An 18,201-nucleotide genomic window follows, 5' to 3' on the forward strand; every position below is an offset into this window, starting at 1 on the left:
GATCCGACATTTTGACGTTACCCAGGTGCAACATTTCCTCAGGGTCTTCAACCACATTTGGGTCACGGGTGCTTTCCCACCGCAATAGTGAGACAGTATAGTTATCCCCATCCTTAAGCCCGGGAAGAACCCAATGTGTCTCTCAACAGCTACCGCCCAATTAGCCTGACAAATGATTAGCCTGTTGAATGTACTTTGTAAACTGCTTGAGAGGATGGTTAGCTTCATGCTATGTTGGGTACTCAAATCTCGGGGCCGTTTCTCCTTGTATCAGTGTGGCTTTCACGAAGGATGGTCTCTGACTGACCATTTACTCAGATAGCACCCTGACAGGCTTTTACTAATTGCCAGCACCTTTTCGTGGTCTTGTTTGACGTAGATAAGGCGTACGACACAGCTTGGTGCCATCACTCCACGACTGGGGCTTCCGTGGCCCCTTCCCAATTTTTATCCGTCAGTTTTTATCTCTCTGGCTCTTCTAGGTTCGAGTTGGCACTTCACTCTGGGCCCCTCAGATTCAGGAGAACAGTATCCCAAAGGGTTTTGTTAGGTGTGTCACTCTTCCTCATACCCATCAATGGACTTGAAATCTCTGTTTGGCCTGTGGTTAGGACAGTGTTTAACGTCGGCAATTTTGCATCTGGCGCAGATCCCACTCAGTAGCACCTGCTTAGTGCAGGCTCCGAGGTGCCATCTGACAGGCCTCTGCATGGGCCATCTCTCACGGCTTCCAGTTTTCTCCCTCCAAAACGTGGGCTATGCATTTTTGTTGTTGACTCACAGTACATCCCGATCCAGAACTGTATTTAGGCGTCCAGCTCCTTGATGTTGTAGCATGGTCACGTTTCTTGGACCTTATTTTTTATAATGAGCTGACACGGCTGCCGCACATTTGCCACCTAAAGACTACATGCGTGTGGAAGCTTAATGCTCTCCACCTCCTGGCCCACATATTTTGGGGTGTAGACCATACCACTCTTCTCCATCTTTACCGTGCTGTGGTCTTTTCCAGACTAGATTATGATTGTCAGGTTTATGGCTCAATGGCTCCTTCCACTCTGCAAATACTTGACGCTATTAACTGTTGTACATACCATCTGGCTATTGGTGTCTTTCGCACTTGTCCTGTAGACAGTCTTCTCGCAGAAGTGGAGATTCCCCCTCCACAAACGCAATGGAGTCAACTCTTAGCTTCTTATGCGATTGCCATTCGTCAATTCCCTGACCATCCCGTGTACCCTGTCATCTTTGCAAATGAGGGATGTCTCCCTCATGACAACCGCCCAAGAGTGAGATTGCCAGTTGGAATCGTCTCATTTCCCCCCTCAGGATCTCCATCTCCACTCACTGGAATGCGCCCATGTATCCCCCCCCCCCCCCTCCGCCCCCTTGGATGCCAAGACCATGGATTAGAAGTGACCTATTCCAGGGTCCTAAGATCTGTCGCCCCTATGGTTTTCTGGCGACTTGTACGTGCCATCCTTGCAGAGGTCCAGGGTGCCATCATCTTCTACACTGATGGTTCTAAGATGATAGATAAGGTGGGATATGCTTTCACGTCTCCCGCTGGTTTCAAACACCATTTATTGCTGGGATCGTGTAGTGTGTTTACAGTGGAGCTCCTAGCCATTCAGAGCCCTCCATTTTGTTTCCCAGGTCTTTCTCCACAGTGTTTTAATTTGGGCACGCTATCGACTGATGCTGCTCTCGTCACCCTTTGGTCTCTGCTACCTATGACCTTCTCTCTGCCATTAGCAGTGCCATCTGCTCAGTTGTCTTTCTCTGGGTCCCAAATCCTGTGGGCATCCCAGGAAATGAACTGGCTGACCATTTGGCTAGAAAAGCAGATACTTAACTCCCCCTCCCTCCCCCCCCCCCATTCCTTTTTCTCAATTTCAGCTACGGATATGCGAATCTACGTGAAATCTCTCTTTGCCCAAAAGTAATAAATGTCACACAATCAAGGAGTCCACTGCAGTTTGGCACTCTTCCTTCCACTCCTGATGGAAGGAGTCCACTGTCTTATGCTGTCTGTGTGTTGGTCATACCAGACTCACTCACTGTTTCCTCTTCTACATCTACATCTACATCTACATTTATACTCCGCAAGCCACCGAACGGTGTGTGGCGGAGGGCACTTTACGTGCCACTGTCATTACCTCCCTTTCCTGTTCCAGTCGCGTATGGTTCGCGGGAAGAACGACTGTCTGAAAGCCTCCGTGCGCGCTCTAATCTCTCTAATTTTACATTCGTGATCTCCTCGGGAGGTATAAGTAGGGGGAAGCGATATATTCGATACCTCATCCAGAAACGCACCCTCTCAAAACCTGGCGAGCAAGCTACACCGCGAAGCAGAGTGCCTCTCTTGCAGAGTCTGCCACTTGAGTTTATTTAACATCTCCGTAACGCTATCACGGTTACCAAATAACCCTGTGACGAACGCGCCGCTCTTCTTTGGATCTTCTCTATCTCCTCCGTCAAACCGATCTGGTACGGATCCCACACTGATGAGCAATACTCAAGTATAGGTCGAACGAGTGTTTTGTAAGCCACCTCCTTTGTTGATGGACTACATTTTCTAAGCACTCTGCCAATGAATCTCAACCTGGTACCCGCCTTACCAACAATTAATTTTATATGATCATTCCACTTCAAATCGTTCCGCACGCATACTCCCAGATATTTTACAGAAGTAAGTGCTACCAGTGTTTGTTCCGCTATCATATAATCATACAATAAAGGATCCTTCTTTCTATGTATTCGCAATACATTACATTTGTCTATGTTAAGGGTCAGTTGCCACTCCATGCACCAAGTGCCTATCCGCTGCAGATCTTCCTGCATTTCGCTACAATTTTCTAATGCTGCAACTTCTCTGTATACTACAGCATCATCCGCGAAAAGCCGCATGGAACTTCCAACACTATCTACTAAGTCATTTATATATATTGTGAAAAGCAATGGTCCCATAACACTCCCCTGTGGCACGCCAGAGGTTACTTTAACGTCTGTAGACGTCTCTCCATTGATAACAACATGCTGTGTTCTGTTTGCTAAAAACTCTTCAATCCAGCCACACAGCTGGTCTGATATTCCGTAGGCTCTTACTTTGTTTATCAGGCGACAGTGCGGAACTGTATCGAACGCCTTCCGGAAGTCAAGAAAAATAGCATCTACCTGGGAGCCTGTATCTAATATTTTCTGGGTCTCATGAACAAATAAAGCGAGTTGGGTCTCACACGATCGCTGTTTCCGGAATCCGTGTTGATTCCTACATAGTAGATTCTGGGTTTCCAAAAACGACATGATACTCGAGCAAAAAACATGTTCTAAAATTCTACAACAGATCGACGTCAGAGATATAGGTCTATAGTTTTGCGCATCTGCTCGACGACCCTTCTTGAAGACTGGGACTATCTGTGATCTTTTCCAATCATTTGGAACCCTCCGTTCCTCTAGAGACTTGCGGTACATGGCTGTTAGAAGGGGGGCAAGTTCTTTCGCGTACTCTGTGTAGAATCGAATTGGTATCCCGTCAGGTCCAGTGGACTTTCCTCTATTGAGTGATTCCAGTTGCTTTTCTATTCCTTGGACACTTATTTCGATGTCAGCCATTTTTTCGTTTGTGCGAGGATTTAGAGAAGGAACTGCAGTGCGGTCTTCCTCTGTGAAACGGCTTTGGAAAAAGGTGTTTAGTATTTCAGCTTTACGCGTGTCATCCTCTGTTTCAATGCCATCATCATCCCGTAGTGTCTGGATATGCTGTTTCGAGCCACTTACTGATTTAACGTAAGACCAGAACTTCCTAGGATTTTCTGTCAAGTCGGTACATAGAATTTTACTTTCGAATTCACGAACGCTTCACGCATAGCCCTCCTTACGCTAACTTTGACATCGTTTAGCTTCTGTTTGTCTGAGAGGTTTTGGTTGCGTTTAAACTTGCAGTGAAGCTCTCTTTGCTTTCGCAGTAGTTTCCTAACTTTGTTGTTGTACCACGGTGGGTTTTTCCCGTCCCTCACGGTTTTACTCGGCACGTACCTGTCTAAAACGCATTTTACGATTGCCTTGAACTTTTTCCATAAACACTCAACATTGTCAGTGTCGGAACAGAAATTTTCGTTTTGATCTGTCAGGTAGTCTGAAATCTGCCTTCTAATACTCTTGCTAAACAGATAAACCTTCCTCTTGCATAACGAACCATCCCAAGCTGTGGTTGTGGAGCCAGACTGACAGTATTCCATATATTGTTGGAATGTCCCCTTCTTTTGACCCTTTGTACTAAGTATAGTTTTCCAGATTCCTTAAATTTAATATTGGCGGATGATTCACAGATTGTCGAATCGGTCCTCAGTTTCCTCTGTGAAAGTGGCTTTTATTTTCAGATATAAGGTTTTGCTTTGCTCCTGTATCAGGAGCTGGCTGGTTGGCTGTAGTTGTGGTCTGTCTTCATGCTTTCTCAGTCTGAGACCCATGACCACCCCCACTTGCAAAGATCACCCTTTTATCCCTCTGTGTTCCCTGTTTTTAGATTTGGACTACCGTTTTATACCTTCTACTATTTGTGTTTTAACTTCCTCGTTTTATAGTCTGACTCCTCTCTCCCCACTTTTAGTGGACCCTCTCTCTTCAGTGTGTAACTTTGGAACCACAGGACTGATGATCTCGCTGTTTAGTCCCTATCCCCCTCAATCAATCAGTTAATTCTTTTTTATTTTGTCCTTAATTTCTTTTACTATCTGCTTAATGTACAGGTTGAATAACACTTCAGAGAGGCTACAGCTCCATCTCTCTCCCTTCTCAACTACAGCTTCTGTTTCGTGTATGAAGGTGTGCTGAAAAGTAAATTTATTCTTCACGTTTACATATTTGCAACCACCCGCCAGGGTAGCCGAGAGTGCTAACGTGCTGCTTCCTGGAATCTGGTAGGTGCGCTGGCCCCGGATCGAATCCACCCGGTGGATTAACGACGAGGGCCGCTATGCCGGCCAGCCTGGATGTGGTTTTTAGGCGGTTTTCCACATCCCACTAGGGGTATTCCAATCTCTGCCTTCCTCTACAGTTTTTGCCCTCTACCATTCCCTCTAGTACCATGGAAGTCATTCCCTGATGTCCTAACAGATGTCCTATCATACTATCCCTTCTCCTTGTCAGTGTATTTCACATACTTGTTTCCTCTCAGATTCTGCACAGAACTTCCTTACTCCTCACTTTATCAGTCCACCTAATTTTCAACATCTGTCTGTAGTGCCGCATCTCAAATGCTTTGATTCTCTCCTGTTTCCATGTTTCACTACCATACCATGCTGTACTGCAGATGTATGTTCTTTGAAATTTCTTCCTCAAATTAAAGCCTATGTTTGATACTAGTAGACTTCTCTTAGCCAGGAATGTAGTTTTTGCCATTACTAGTCTGCTTTTCATGTCCTCCTTGCTACATCCATCATTGGTTATTTTACTGCCAAGATAGATAGCAGAATTCCTTAACTTCATCTACTCGTGACCATCAATCCTGATGTTAAGTTTCTCACTTCCGTTGCATCTCATTACTTTCGTCTTTCTTTGATTTACTGTCAGTCTATATTCTGTATTCATTACATTGCTCATTCCTTTCAGTAGATCATGTAATTCTTCTTCACTTTCACGCAGGATAGCTATGTCATCAGCGAATAGTGTCATTAATATCCTTTCACCTTGAATTTTAATTCCACTCCTGAACCTTTCTTTTATTTCCATCATTGCTTCTTCGATATATGGATTGAACAGTAGGGTGGAAAGACTACATCCCTCTTTGATCTGAGCACTTTGTTCTTTGTCGTCCACTCTTATTTTCCCTCTTGGCTATTGTACATATTGTATATTAACTATCTCTCCCTATAGCTTACCCTTATTCTTCTCAGAATTTTGAACACCTTGCACCATTTTACATTGTCGAAGGCTTTTTCCAGGTTGACAAATCCTATGAACGTGTCTTGATTTTTCTTTAGCCTTGCTTCCATTATTAGCCGTAACGTCAGAATTGCCTCTCTCATGCCTTTACCTTTTCTAAACCCAAACTGATTGTCATCTAGCACATCTTCAACTTTCTTTTCCATTCTTCTGTAATTATTCTTACCAGCAGCTTGGATGCATGAACTGTTAAGCTGATTGTGTGATAATTCTCACACTTGTCAGCTCTTGCAGTCTTCAGTATTGTGTGGATGATATTTTTCCGAAAGTCAGATGGTATGTCGCCAGACTCATACATTCTGCACACCAACGTGAATAGTCAGTTTGTTGCCATTTCCCCCAATGATGTTGGAATGTTATCTATCCCTTCTGCCTTATTAGACCTAAAATCCTCCAAAGCTCTTTTAAATTCTAATTCTAATACTGGGTCCCCTATCTCTTCTAAATCGACTCCTGTTTCTTCTTCTATCACATCATACAAATCTTCCCCCTCATAGACTTTCAGTGTATTCTTTCACCTTTCCGCTCTCTCTTCTCCATTTAGCATTGGAATTCCCATTGCACTCTTAATGTTACCACACTTGCTTTTAATGTTACTGAAAGTTGTTTTGACTTTCCTGTATGCTGAGTCTGCCCTTCCAACAATAATTTCTTTTTTGATTTCTTCACATTTTTCATGCAGCCATTTCATCTTATCTTCCTTGCATTTCCTTTTTATTTCATTCAGCGACTTGTATTTTTGTATTCCTGAGTTTCCCAGAACATTTTTGTACTTCCTCCTTTCATTGATCAAATGAAGTATTTCTTCTTTTACCCATGGTTTCTTCGCAGTTATCTTATTTGTACCTATGTTTTTCTTTCCAGATTCTGTGATGGCCCTTTTTAGAGATGTCCTTTGCTCTTTAACTGTACTGCCTACTGAGCTATTCCTTATTGCTGTATCTATAGCGTTAGAGAACTCCAAGCGAATCTTGTCATTCTTTAGTACTTCTGTATCCCACTTCTTTGCGTATTGATTCTTCCTGACTAATGTCTTGAACTTCAGCCTACTCTTCATGTCCACTATATTGTGATCTGAGTCTATATTTGCTCCTGGGTATGCCTTACAATCCAGTATCTGATTTCGGAATCCCTATCTGACAACAATGTAATCTAACTGAAATCTTCCCGTATCACGCGGCCTTTTCCAAGTATACCACCTCCTCTTGTGATTCTTGAACAGAGAATTCGCTATTACTAGCTGAAACTTGTTACACAACTCAATTAATCTTTGTCCTCTCTCATTCCTTGTTCCAAACCCATATTCTCCTGTAACCTTTTCTTCTACTCTTTCTCCTACAACTCCATTCCAGTCTCCCAAGACTGTTAGATTTTCATCTCCTTTTACATACTGTATTACCCTTTCAATATCCTCATATACTTTCTCTCTCTCTCTTCGTCTTCAACTTGCGACATCTGCATATATAGCTGAATTATCATTGTCGGTGCTGGTTTGCTGTCGATTCTGATAAGAACAACACTATCAGTAAACTGCTCACAGTAACACACTCTCTGCATTACCATCCTATTCATAACGAATCCTACTCCCATTTTACTGTTTTCTGCTGCTGTTTGTATTACCCTATACTCATTTGACCAGAAATCCTTTTCTTCTTTCCATTTCACTTCATTGACCACCACTATATCTAGATTGAGCCTTTGCATTTCCATTTTCAGATTTTGTAGTCTCCCTACTATGTTCAAGCTTCTGACATTCCGCACCCTGATTCGTAGAACATTATCCTGTTGTTGATTATTCAATCTTTTTCTCATGGTCACCGCCGCCATGTCAGTCCCCTCCCAGAGATCTGAATGGGGGACTATTCCGGAATCTTTTGTCAATCGTGACAAAAAATAAAAAACCTACAGCCGTCCTTATGATTTTATTTTATTTTGTCACTACCAGTTTCGACACTTCATTGCGTCATCTTCAGGCTGTTTTGATGCGGTACAGGTTGATACGATCGCCATGCGTAACCCATCAGTTGCCAGCATTACTGGATTCGCAGATAATGTGTCATCCCTCCAACCGTCAACTATCAACTGTCAGCTATTGAGTTTGTCCATACACAAGTGTTGTGAAAATTCTGTGCTGCACTCCATCCCTGGTAAATTGTGCTTTGTCAGTGAGTAGTATGGTAGACAGAATGTGTGGTACTGAACACGTCCCCAGTGACTGAGCTTTCATGGATTTACAATCTGTTTCAGTGACTCATATTCTTATTTTCTACTATTTCTCCCGTACTACAGCAGTTATTGTCTTCAATATCATGAAGTACTCAGTCTTGTAAAGCAAGTGTTCTGTCACTATTTGATCTTCCACGATGAAAGAATCTCCTCTCAAAAGGGCCTGTCTCCATAAGATGTATATGTATTCTTTTGAAAGGTCTTTATTTTTCTGTAAATATCTAGGGTATTGTTCAGTATACAAATGTCCAGCTGCAGAAGCATTGCTGTTTGTAAGTCCACACATCCGGTGCATGTTCAGCATGTGCTGATTAGAAAGCATTCTAACCAAAAATGTGAAGTACACATTAGTCCAATAACAACACTGATGAGCAGGCGTCACAGTCGGACATGACACGTCACTTTCGAGCTGAGGTCACTAATGCACACTTGTTTGGTGTTGCCCACCCTCTAAAAAGCCAATTCGGTTCCTAGAGAGAGAAGAATGTTCAGTTGACACAACACCAGTCCCATAAGAACTGTGAAGTGAGCTTTCACCAGTGATTGTGTTCTCAATACTGAAAGGATTTGTGTATTAGCTAGTACCATACAACTAAGATAAATGTAAGAAGTCTTTGACTTCAAGCTTCGGAAACAAGCAACACCTGAAAAGATAAAATACCTGTAGGACCAAGCTGGAAATTTGTAAACAAAAAGACACAATGAAGCAAACATGTTACAACAAGAAAGTAAATATGTAGCTGAGAGAGAGAGAGAGAGAGAGAGAGAGAGAGAGAGAAAGAGAGAGAGAGAGAGAGAGAGAGAGAGAGAAATTCTGCTTCGTTTAAAGTCCTCTATCCATTCCCCAGAGGCTTCCCACGTATTACTCAACATCCTGTATAGTAGCATAAATTATGAAATTCATAATACCCTCACTGTAGTAGTGAATTGCTGTAAACTTTAACACAAACTTTGTTATTTCCTTCATGAATTTCATGACTCCTTCCACCAAAGAGTTGTAGGCGCCTTGTATCAGGAGGAATATTGGTGAGAAGTGTACTTAAAAGAGATCTGTCAAACTTCCATGTGGATTACCAGTAACAAAAAAAAAGGTGATCCCCAATCTGATTGCAACTGGTATACAGTGTTTCATATTGATATTGGTCTTACCAGTTGTTGGCCAATTAATTTTATGATATATTCAAAATAGTGTTTCAAGATCCTGGAGAAGTATGTATCTGGCATCAGTTCATAAGTTTCAGATGTAGTTTGACTACTTAAATAAGAGTACAACTGTGAAGCTGGATATCTCTTTTACCTACTAACATTTTTGCTTGTGGCATGTAAATATGGGGGAGCCACACTCACTTCCACTATAGCTTGCTTTCACACATTTTGTAGCCATAATAAGGCTGTTTAAACAGTTGTGGCCCAGAAATGTGTTGCACATTGTACGTGGCTGTAATTAGCGTGGCCCACAATGTTGCTACTCTTATGCGACCGGTGGCATCATTTTTCAGATGTAGAAAAATGCCTACCATCTTTTGTTTGTCACACAACTGCTTCTTGGTGTTGAGATTTCTTTTTATGTCAGTGTATGTGACTGTGTATGGTGCTGTTTGGCATGGTTGTCAAACATAGAGCATGTGTGACAGAAATTTTGATTGATGGAAAATTTTACGACATGAATGACACTGCTTGTGTCAGTTTTGCCACATATGTTTAGTGTAAAAGAGTTTTATTACAATCTGTCTCATTTTATTGTGGGTTTCCACAATAGTGAAAACTATGATCCAGAATAAAAGCAAACTAGCACTGGCAGTTACCAAAATGGTAAAAATGTCACATATTTCCCATCCATATATCACACAGGAAATAGGAAATAAATATTCTACGCACAACATAGAAGCAGGAATGCTATAAAATAAAAAAAAAAAATTGAAGTTCTCAGTTCTTCCACAGATGATGTAGGCTTTATATTCCCTCTTTGTGGCATTTTGAAGAACTGTCATTAGGGGACAAAGGAGAGGCAAATAAACTTTCAAGTGCTTGCTGATTTTTCTATGTGGGAATGAAGAAAATCAAAAACATTTATCAAGTTTCACTGCCAATTCAGAGTAAGATGATGTAATTATCAGGCTCTGTGTGTGACATTTCCTTTAAGAGGTTTTCATATGTATATACCTCTCTCATTTTAAACCATTTGCTAACCCAGCCTCTTCTTCTTCTACTACTACTACTACTACTAACACAATGCCAGAATCAATTTGTGTGTGTCAGTTAGGTGTGGTTCTAGAATGGAGTAGCAAGTTAGCGCTACCCCAAAAAATGTAATACCCAGCAGTCCATTTAATAAAATTAGACATACAATATTCACCAGAATTCTTACAAGTCTTTTGTATCTGTAGGGGACTTGTGTGTCCGTCTGTGCAAGCCATGTTAGCAAAGCGTCTGCTACTGTGATTTGCAACCTCGAGGGCTGGGTGCGAATGGAAAAATTTGGAGGCCTAGCTTCATTGAGCTATTTACGGTGTATACACCCAGTGGAGGTGACATATAAATTGTAGCTCTGCCCACGACTGTGCTGCTCGCACATGGGTTTGCTGGAGGAGTATCGGCTAGAACAGCTGTGTGTCTAATTGTGCCCACTTAATTTCTGTTTAAATCTCTTTAATACGTATATCAAAGGTTTTTAATAATTAATATAAAACTATTTTAATTTTAATCTTGTTTTAAAGGTATTAAGGTCAATCAGTGAGCAAGCAGTGAAGGAAACAAAAGAAAAATTCGGAGTAGGTATTAAAATCCATGGAGAAGAGATGAAAACTTTGAGGTTTGCCGACGACATTGTAATTCTGTCAGAGACAGCAAAGGACTTGGAAGAGCAGTTGAATGGAATGGACAGTGTCTTGAAAGGAGGATGCAAGATGAACATCAACAAAAGCAAAACAAGGATTGTGGAATGTAGTTGAGTTAACTCGGGTGATGCTAAGGGAATTAGATTAGCTATTTGGGGAGCAGAATAACTGATGATGGTCGAAGTAGAGAGGATATAAAATGTAGACTGGCAATGGCAAGGAAAGCATTTCTAAAGAAGAGAAATTTGTTAACATCGAGTGTAGATTTAAGTGCCAGGAAGTCTTTTTCTGAAAGTATTCGTATGGAGTGTAGCTATGTATGGAAGTGAAACGTGGACGATAAATAGTTTAGACAAGAAGAGAACAGAAGCTTTCAAAATGTGGTGCTACAGAAGAATGCTGAATATTAGATGGGTAGATCATATAACTAATGAGGAGGTACTGAATAGAACTGAGGAGAAGAGAAATTTGTGACACAACTTGACTAGAAGAAGGGATTGGTTGGTAGAACATGTTCTGAGGCATCAAGGGATCACCAATTTAGTATTGGAGGGCAGCGTGGAGGGTAAAAATCGTAGAGGGAGACCAAGAGATGAATACACAAAGCAGATGCAGAAGGATATAGGCTGCAGTAGGTACTGGGAGATGAAGCTTGCGCAGGATAGAGTAGCATGGAGAGCTGCACCAAACCAGTCTCAGGACTGAAGACCACCACAACAACAACGCCAATCAGAGTGAAATTCATTTTTCACAGCCCAAAAATTTTTTCCACATCATAACTTGCCATCTGTAGAATGGAGGGAGCGGGGAGAATGTAGTGTGTTTCCTGCAGGAAGAGGTTGAGTGTTGAGGAGTGGGGGAATGAACTTGCTCAGCTTCCATGTACTTTAAGTGTGCAGTGCAGGCAACGCAAGCTTGTGCTTTAAGCTTCCACTAAAAAGTTGTGAAAAGATCATGGATTTGGATTTCTGAAAATCTGTACATACACTGAAAATGCTTTCTGCATCTGCAGCCATTCCGTCTGTTGACGAAGGTAGGAGGTGAGGTACTGCCAGAAGTGGCGTTGTGAGGGTGGGTCGTAAGCCTGACACTGCGCCACGTAGCCTCCCCTGCCACGACTAGTCCCCGCATGTTCCACCAGGCAGCATGTTTCCTCTTCCCCACCTCTACCCTGCTTTTTCTCCCCTCCCCCATCTCTCCTCCACTACATATTATTGCTCTCGTTTGACACTTTTTAGTTTGTCTGGCCCGAGAAGCCAGAGATAGAAGTCACGTGTGTGTGAGTTCCCCTCACAATCATCTAACATCTTCATTTGCCCATTTCCACATCGGTCCCGTTTCGCGTACGCCATTCCTACCTCTATGGACCCGTGCTCCATCTTTCTGCACCAGTTTAGAAAAGTATACCTTTCCTTGGCTAAACCCCAGCCCCACATTCTGTTTCTTAAATGCTACCTGAACTGTGGATCCCCCCTCCCAAAAAAAGATTCCTATCTCTGGATCCCACCCTTCCTTTCAGAGTAACTTTCTCCTTTTCAGATCCTACCAGTCTCTGGCCCTCAGAAACCTTATTGCAAAAACATATCTCCAAGCATAGGCATCAGAGAACCACCTCTGATCCCTCTGCAAGATAATACTTCTGGGCAGTATGTGCCATATACATAACATCCCTGAAATTGAATCCCTTGCACTGCAGCACCTGGAGGAGCATCCCAGACAGCACCTCCATGGGAATCCAACCTGCTGACATTCTACTGCCGCCTTGGGACGCCACTGCCCAACTGCTACTCTACCTACAGTGTTTCTTCTTGTCAACCCCTCATAGCACACAGACCCTACCTAGCTGACCTTATCAACTTGCCACAACCCCCAACAGTCCCTACTAACAAAATCCATCAAGTGCAGAGCCTAAACATTCCTGTAACACTGTTGTTAACCTTTCCACCAAAACCCTTAGCCCACAGAAGTTTCAGTTCTATCCAAAGGCCTCACCGTTATCCCTACTCCCCATGCTGGACTAGTCAGTGACCTACTGTCCTCCTGATCCTTACAGAGGAAACGCTTACTTGCCACCAATCCTCCAACCAAAGCCAACCTAATACCAACATTGAATCCTCACTCTACCAGTTCATACCACCATCCAACGATGATGCTCCCCACCTAACTACTCGCTGGTCACCTTCCAGGAATTCCTTACCTCCATCTTAGCCTCATCAACCTTCCCTAGCCCCTCCCTCAAAACACCAACCCTTCAGCAGAAGAAAGGGCAGAAGTACACAACCACAAAACAAATCCTGACATAATTGTCCCACCTGTAGACAAAGGTTCCGTCATTGTTGTTATGAATCACAGTGACTACTTGGCTGAAGGCCTCTGCCAATTATCTGACTCCTCCACTTATACACTCCTTGTGACTGAGCTCATCGCAGAGTTCAACATAACCTCCAAATCCGTGCTTAAAGGCTTAGGCCCGTTTAGAACCTCTCCCCCGAATCCATTTCTCCAAAATTAACAAACCCAACAATTTTGAACACCCCATTGTAGCTGGTTATTGTGCCCCCACTGAAAGAATTTTGGCCCTAATTCATCAATAAACACTTCCGGACTAAGTTGCCGTGGTCGATCTGTAGAACTTCTTCTCCCTGACGTTTCGTTCTCAACTACAGAGAACATCTTCCGAGGTGAGTCAACGACAGTCGTTGACTCACCTCGGAAGATGTTCTCTGTAGTTGAGAACGAAACGTCAGGGAGAAGAAGTTCTACAGATCGACCACGGCAACTTAGCCCGGAAGTGTTTATTGATGAAGACGCCGGCCGTGAAAACCTACATGGAATGATTTGACCCTAATTGACCAACACCTCCCAGCCAGTTGCTGGAAATCTAACCCCCCACTTCAAAGATGCCAAACACTTCCTTCAACAACTCTCCACCAGCCGCACCCTTTTACCTCCTGGATCCCTACTCATCACTGTTGAAGCCACTTCCCTATACACCAACATCCCTCATCAACTGCTGTTGAAAACTACCTCTCCCAGTTTCCTTCAGACTCCAAGCCCACTACCTCATTTCTCACACACCTTATTGACTGTAACCTAACCCAAAAATTTTTCTCCTTTGAAGGGCACATGTACGAACAAATCTGTGGCATAACCACCCTCCTGTGCTAACCTATTTATGGGCCATCTAGAGTAGACCTTTCTAGCCTCCCAAACTGTCAGAACCCTAATATTATTCAGGTTCATTGATAGTATCTTCATGATCTGGACTCAGGGCCAAGACACCGTGTGTCCAGTTCTTCACAACCTCAACAACTTCTCTCCTATCCTCTTCACCTGGTCCTCGTCAACCCAGAGTGCCACCTTCCTGGATGTTGATCTCCTCACCTCTGATGGCTCCATCCACACCTCTCTTCACATTAAACCCACCAACCACCAACATTAACTGTATTTCAACATGTCATCCCTTCCACACCAAAAAGTTACTTCCATACACCCGGGGATGGCGTATCTGTAGTGACAGGGACTCCTTCGCCCAGTGTGCTGAGGATCTCACCAAGGCCTTCACAGACAGACACTATCCCCCAGTCCTAGTCTGGAAACAGATCTCGTATGCCATTTCCTCTCACATCCACCAATCCTTCCACCACTTCCAAGAACCAGAGACAAAACCTGTACTTCATGTACAGTGGTGTTCCTCTTCATTCCAATGTTAGTGTTAGAAGGCCTCTAAACAACAAATACTGTGACAGATGGATAGGTAGAGACAAACTGGTTCTACAGTTTCCATGCCTCAACCCACTAGACTTTTATGTGTGGCAGAATTTGAACACTCAGGTGTTCAGAATCCTGGTATAAGGCTGTCTTCGTGGCCCTGTTGTGGAAGGCTGTGAAACAATACACAGTTCTCCAGGCATACATCAGCATGTCAGGTTTGATGCTCGCTTCCTCGCAAATGGAGGGATTTTTGAACGTTTCATTTAGGAAGGTGTGAGGTACTGTGCTGTAAAGTTCTTTTCATGTGTGTTTCACACTGTGTGTTGAAGAGTTATATGAGGGTCACTCCAAAAGAAATGCACAATATTTTTGTAAAAATGCACTTTTCATTCTGCATGTGTGAAAGTTTTACAGTGTGTAGATACATCCTTCCCACTTGTTTTCAAACTTAGTTCTACCTGTTCCTCTGAGTGGTGCCATCACAGCATGTCTTCAAGATGGCTGCTACACTTGACTTTTGTCAGAAGCAGCGTGCTGTCATAGAATTCCTGTAGTGTGCAAATGAGACAGTGGGAAACATCCACAAGAGGTTGAAAAAGGTGTACGGAGATGCTGCTGTCGATCGCAGTACAGTTAGTCGGTGGTCGAGCAGGTTACGTGACGAAAGCGGGCAGGGCAATACTGAGGATTGTCCTCGTACTGCACACACTCCAGACAATGTGCAGAGAGTTACCGAATTGGTGACTGCTGACAGACGCATCACAGTGAACGAATTGTGTTCGACCACATCGGCAAAAGCAGCATGTTCTGTTACACAACAATGCACGGCCACGTGTCAGTCAAAAAACCGTGGAAGCGATCACAAAACCCGGATGGACAACACTGAAAAACCTGCCTTACAGTCCAGACCTGGCTCCATGTGACTATCATCTCTTTGGGAAACTGAAAGACTCTCTTCGTGGAACAAGGTTTGAAGATGATGACTCCCCTGTGCATGCTGCCAAAGAGAGGCTCCAATAGGTCGGTCCAGAATTTTACCATCCGGGTATACAGGCACTGGTCCCAAGATGGCGTACGGCAGTTGCGATGGAAATTATGTGGAGAAATGAAAATATTGTTCCTAAAGGATGTATCTACACACTGTAAAACTTTCAAACATGTAGAATAAAAGATGGACTTAAAAATAAAAAAGTGTGCATTTCTTTTGGAGTGACCCTTGTAGAAACAGCTTTAATGTGGAGATAGTGTTTCTAGACCCATGTCCATATAACATGTTTTCTTGAAAAGTGGGCTTACCTCTCTGTTCACTTCATATACACACTCAGAATGGACATTAAATTGAGCTTTTCAAATAAAGACTTGCAGTGTTGTTTCTTTTTAGCTCCCACTGTGGCTCGGATGACCCTTTTTCTGTAATCCAGAAGCTTTGAGTAGATCAGTTTTCTCAGTCCCCCAGAAAATTACACCGTACTTAATCACTGAAACAAAATGTGCATAATATACAGCTTTCAAATGATTGTGTTACCACAGGTGCAGTGGCAGAGCGAGCAAGAGCGGCGCGAGCACAAGTCACTGATGTACCTGGAGAAGGGCTCGTACCGGCCGGCGGTGCAGGCGCCCCCGGCCCCCGGCTCCGCACCGCCTGCCGCGGAGGACCCCCTGCGCGGCCTGCTGACCCCGCAGGAGGTGGAGCGCATCCTCCTGGGCGACCGGCCTCGACCCGCCGCGCCGGAGGTCGGCGCCACCTTCGCAGACGCCCCTCGGCCGCCGACGTAGCGAGGAACGGGCGCGATCTCGCCCGGAGCGGTGCACGGCAGCTGTAGTGTCACGTGCGTGGACGCCACTGCCCGGCTCCGTGGGATGCAGAATGGAGCACGTAGTCTGTGAGGCACGTTCCCGACGTATCGCCTCGACGCTGTAGTGAACTGAGGAAAGACGTCTCGTTCCGATTCGGAGTTAAGACAGTTGTGTATCTGTTGTTATTGTTATTAATTTTTTTCACTTGCCACGTGGATATATGTGTACGTATGTGGTCCGAGTACGTGTATCGGCACGCAGATGTACCTGCCGTCCCGCTGCTGCGCGGGCGTTTCCTGTAGTTTCTCAGAACTGATCCTTCTGCTGTTATATTGCAATTCCTGTAGCGTGCCGTGTTCGTGCGATTCATAAAAGTGCTGCAACACTTGTATTTGTTTTAATCGATTTTCCTGTTTCTACACCACCTGCATTCCTCGTAATTTCCACTGACTCCTGCCACTCAGAAAGAGCGAGCATTCTAGTCCACACCTGGACATATTGCTTTGTCTCGTATGCGATTGATGAGCTTAGTTGTGGCACCTGTGGAACTGTAGCAACTGATTACTTAGAAATGAATTTTGAAACAGAGTAAGTTGTTTTTTATTTATTCTTGCTGGCTGTCTTCAGTTAGGGGGATATGACGTCAAACAAACCGACTTGGAGCAGGAGAGGCACCACAGGACATTTTATTTTCTACTGTCTATACTTTTACAAATAAATTCTTAAACTTTGTCAGCATGGCCAGGAAGGATTCAGGATTCAGGATTCACACTCATAGCAGCGGAAGTGCAGAAACATAGCAAAATAATTTTTTTTAGATATGAAATTTCATCATTTTTTCACTTACTGTTGGCTGCGTTTGTTGCTATAAGTACATTTTTCTTCACAAGTAAGAGAGATTTTTTGATGGATTTTGCACAGCATACAAACCATACTTACAGGTGTATGAAACTCTAGAATTTTCCAAATCTATTAAAAACTGGGGTAAAAATTGAGATAATTAACTACAAAATTTGATTTTTTTCTAAACATAAAGTTTAAAATGTAACAGCTCATTCATTTTTTCATAAATTAAATAGATTCTAGAGTTTGTATGCTGTGCAAAATTCATCGAACGGTCTCTCTTACTTATGAAGAAAAGTGTACCTATAGGAACAAATGCAGCCAATAGTAAGTGAAAAAATGATGAAATTTCTCATGTAAAAAAAATTATTTTGTTACGTTTTTGAACTTCCGCTGCTACGAGTGTGAATCCTGAATCCTTCCTGGTCGTGATGTCCTACCCCCCTTAAACAGTCTCCAGACCAAAATGATGAAGTAGAGTATCTAATACACGGTGCGGCACATAGAACTGGCCTGTCAAGTCAACACATGAATGTAAAATAAAATGTAATGTAGTGAATACGATTACTCACCTTCACAGTATGTGCCGAAAGTGTCCTCCGCCCACTTCTGCACACACGTGAGCGTGCTTGAGGGGATTCGTATGTATCCTTGTCAGTTTGTGTGTTGTGATGCTGTTGATGACATGCTGGATCCTGGTCTTGTGTCCTTCAGTTGTGTGCAGATTTCTTTTGTATACTCTTCCTTTTTACAGTATACATAAGTGAAAGTCACAAGTGGACTAGTCTAGTGTCCAAGGAGCCCACAAGCCTTTGCCAGTTGTCTTCTCTGGTGCAAA

General features: G+C 43.3%; 1 protein-coding gene across 1 annotated transcript in view; it reads left to right on the forward strand.

Annotated features, from left to right (window-relative positions):
- LOC126427148 (ATPase family AAA domain-containing protein 3) overlaps window positions 1–16,907 on the forward strand; it is a 106,988-nt gene extending 90,081 nt beyond the window's left edge. Inside the window, exon 10 of the mRNA XM_050089374.1 lies at window positions 16,254–16,907. Within this exon, the coding sequence (XP_049945331.1) occupies window positions 16,254–16,499 (246 nt within the window). The 3' untranslated portion in view covers window positions 16,500–16,907. The remainder of the gene's footprint in view (window positions 1–16,253) is intronic.
- The last annotated feature ends 1,294 nt before the right edge of the window (window positions 16,908–18,201 follow it).

Source organism: Schistocerca serialis, chromosome 11 (assembly GCF_023864345.2).
Source record: "Schistocerca serialis cubense isolate TAMUIC-IGC-003099 chromosome 11, iqSchSeri2.2, whole genome shotgun sequence".
Taxonomy (NCBI): Eukaryota; Metazoa; Arthropoda; class Insecta; order Orthoptera; family Acrididae; genus Schistocerca; species Schistocerca serialis.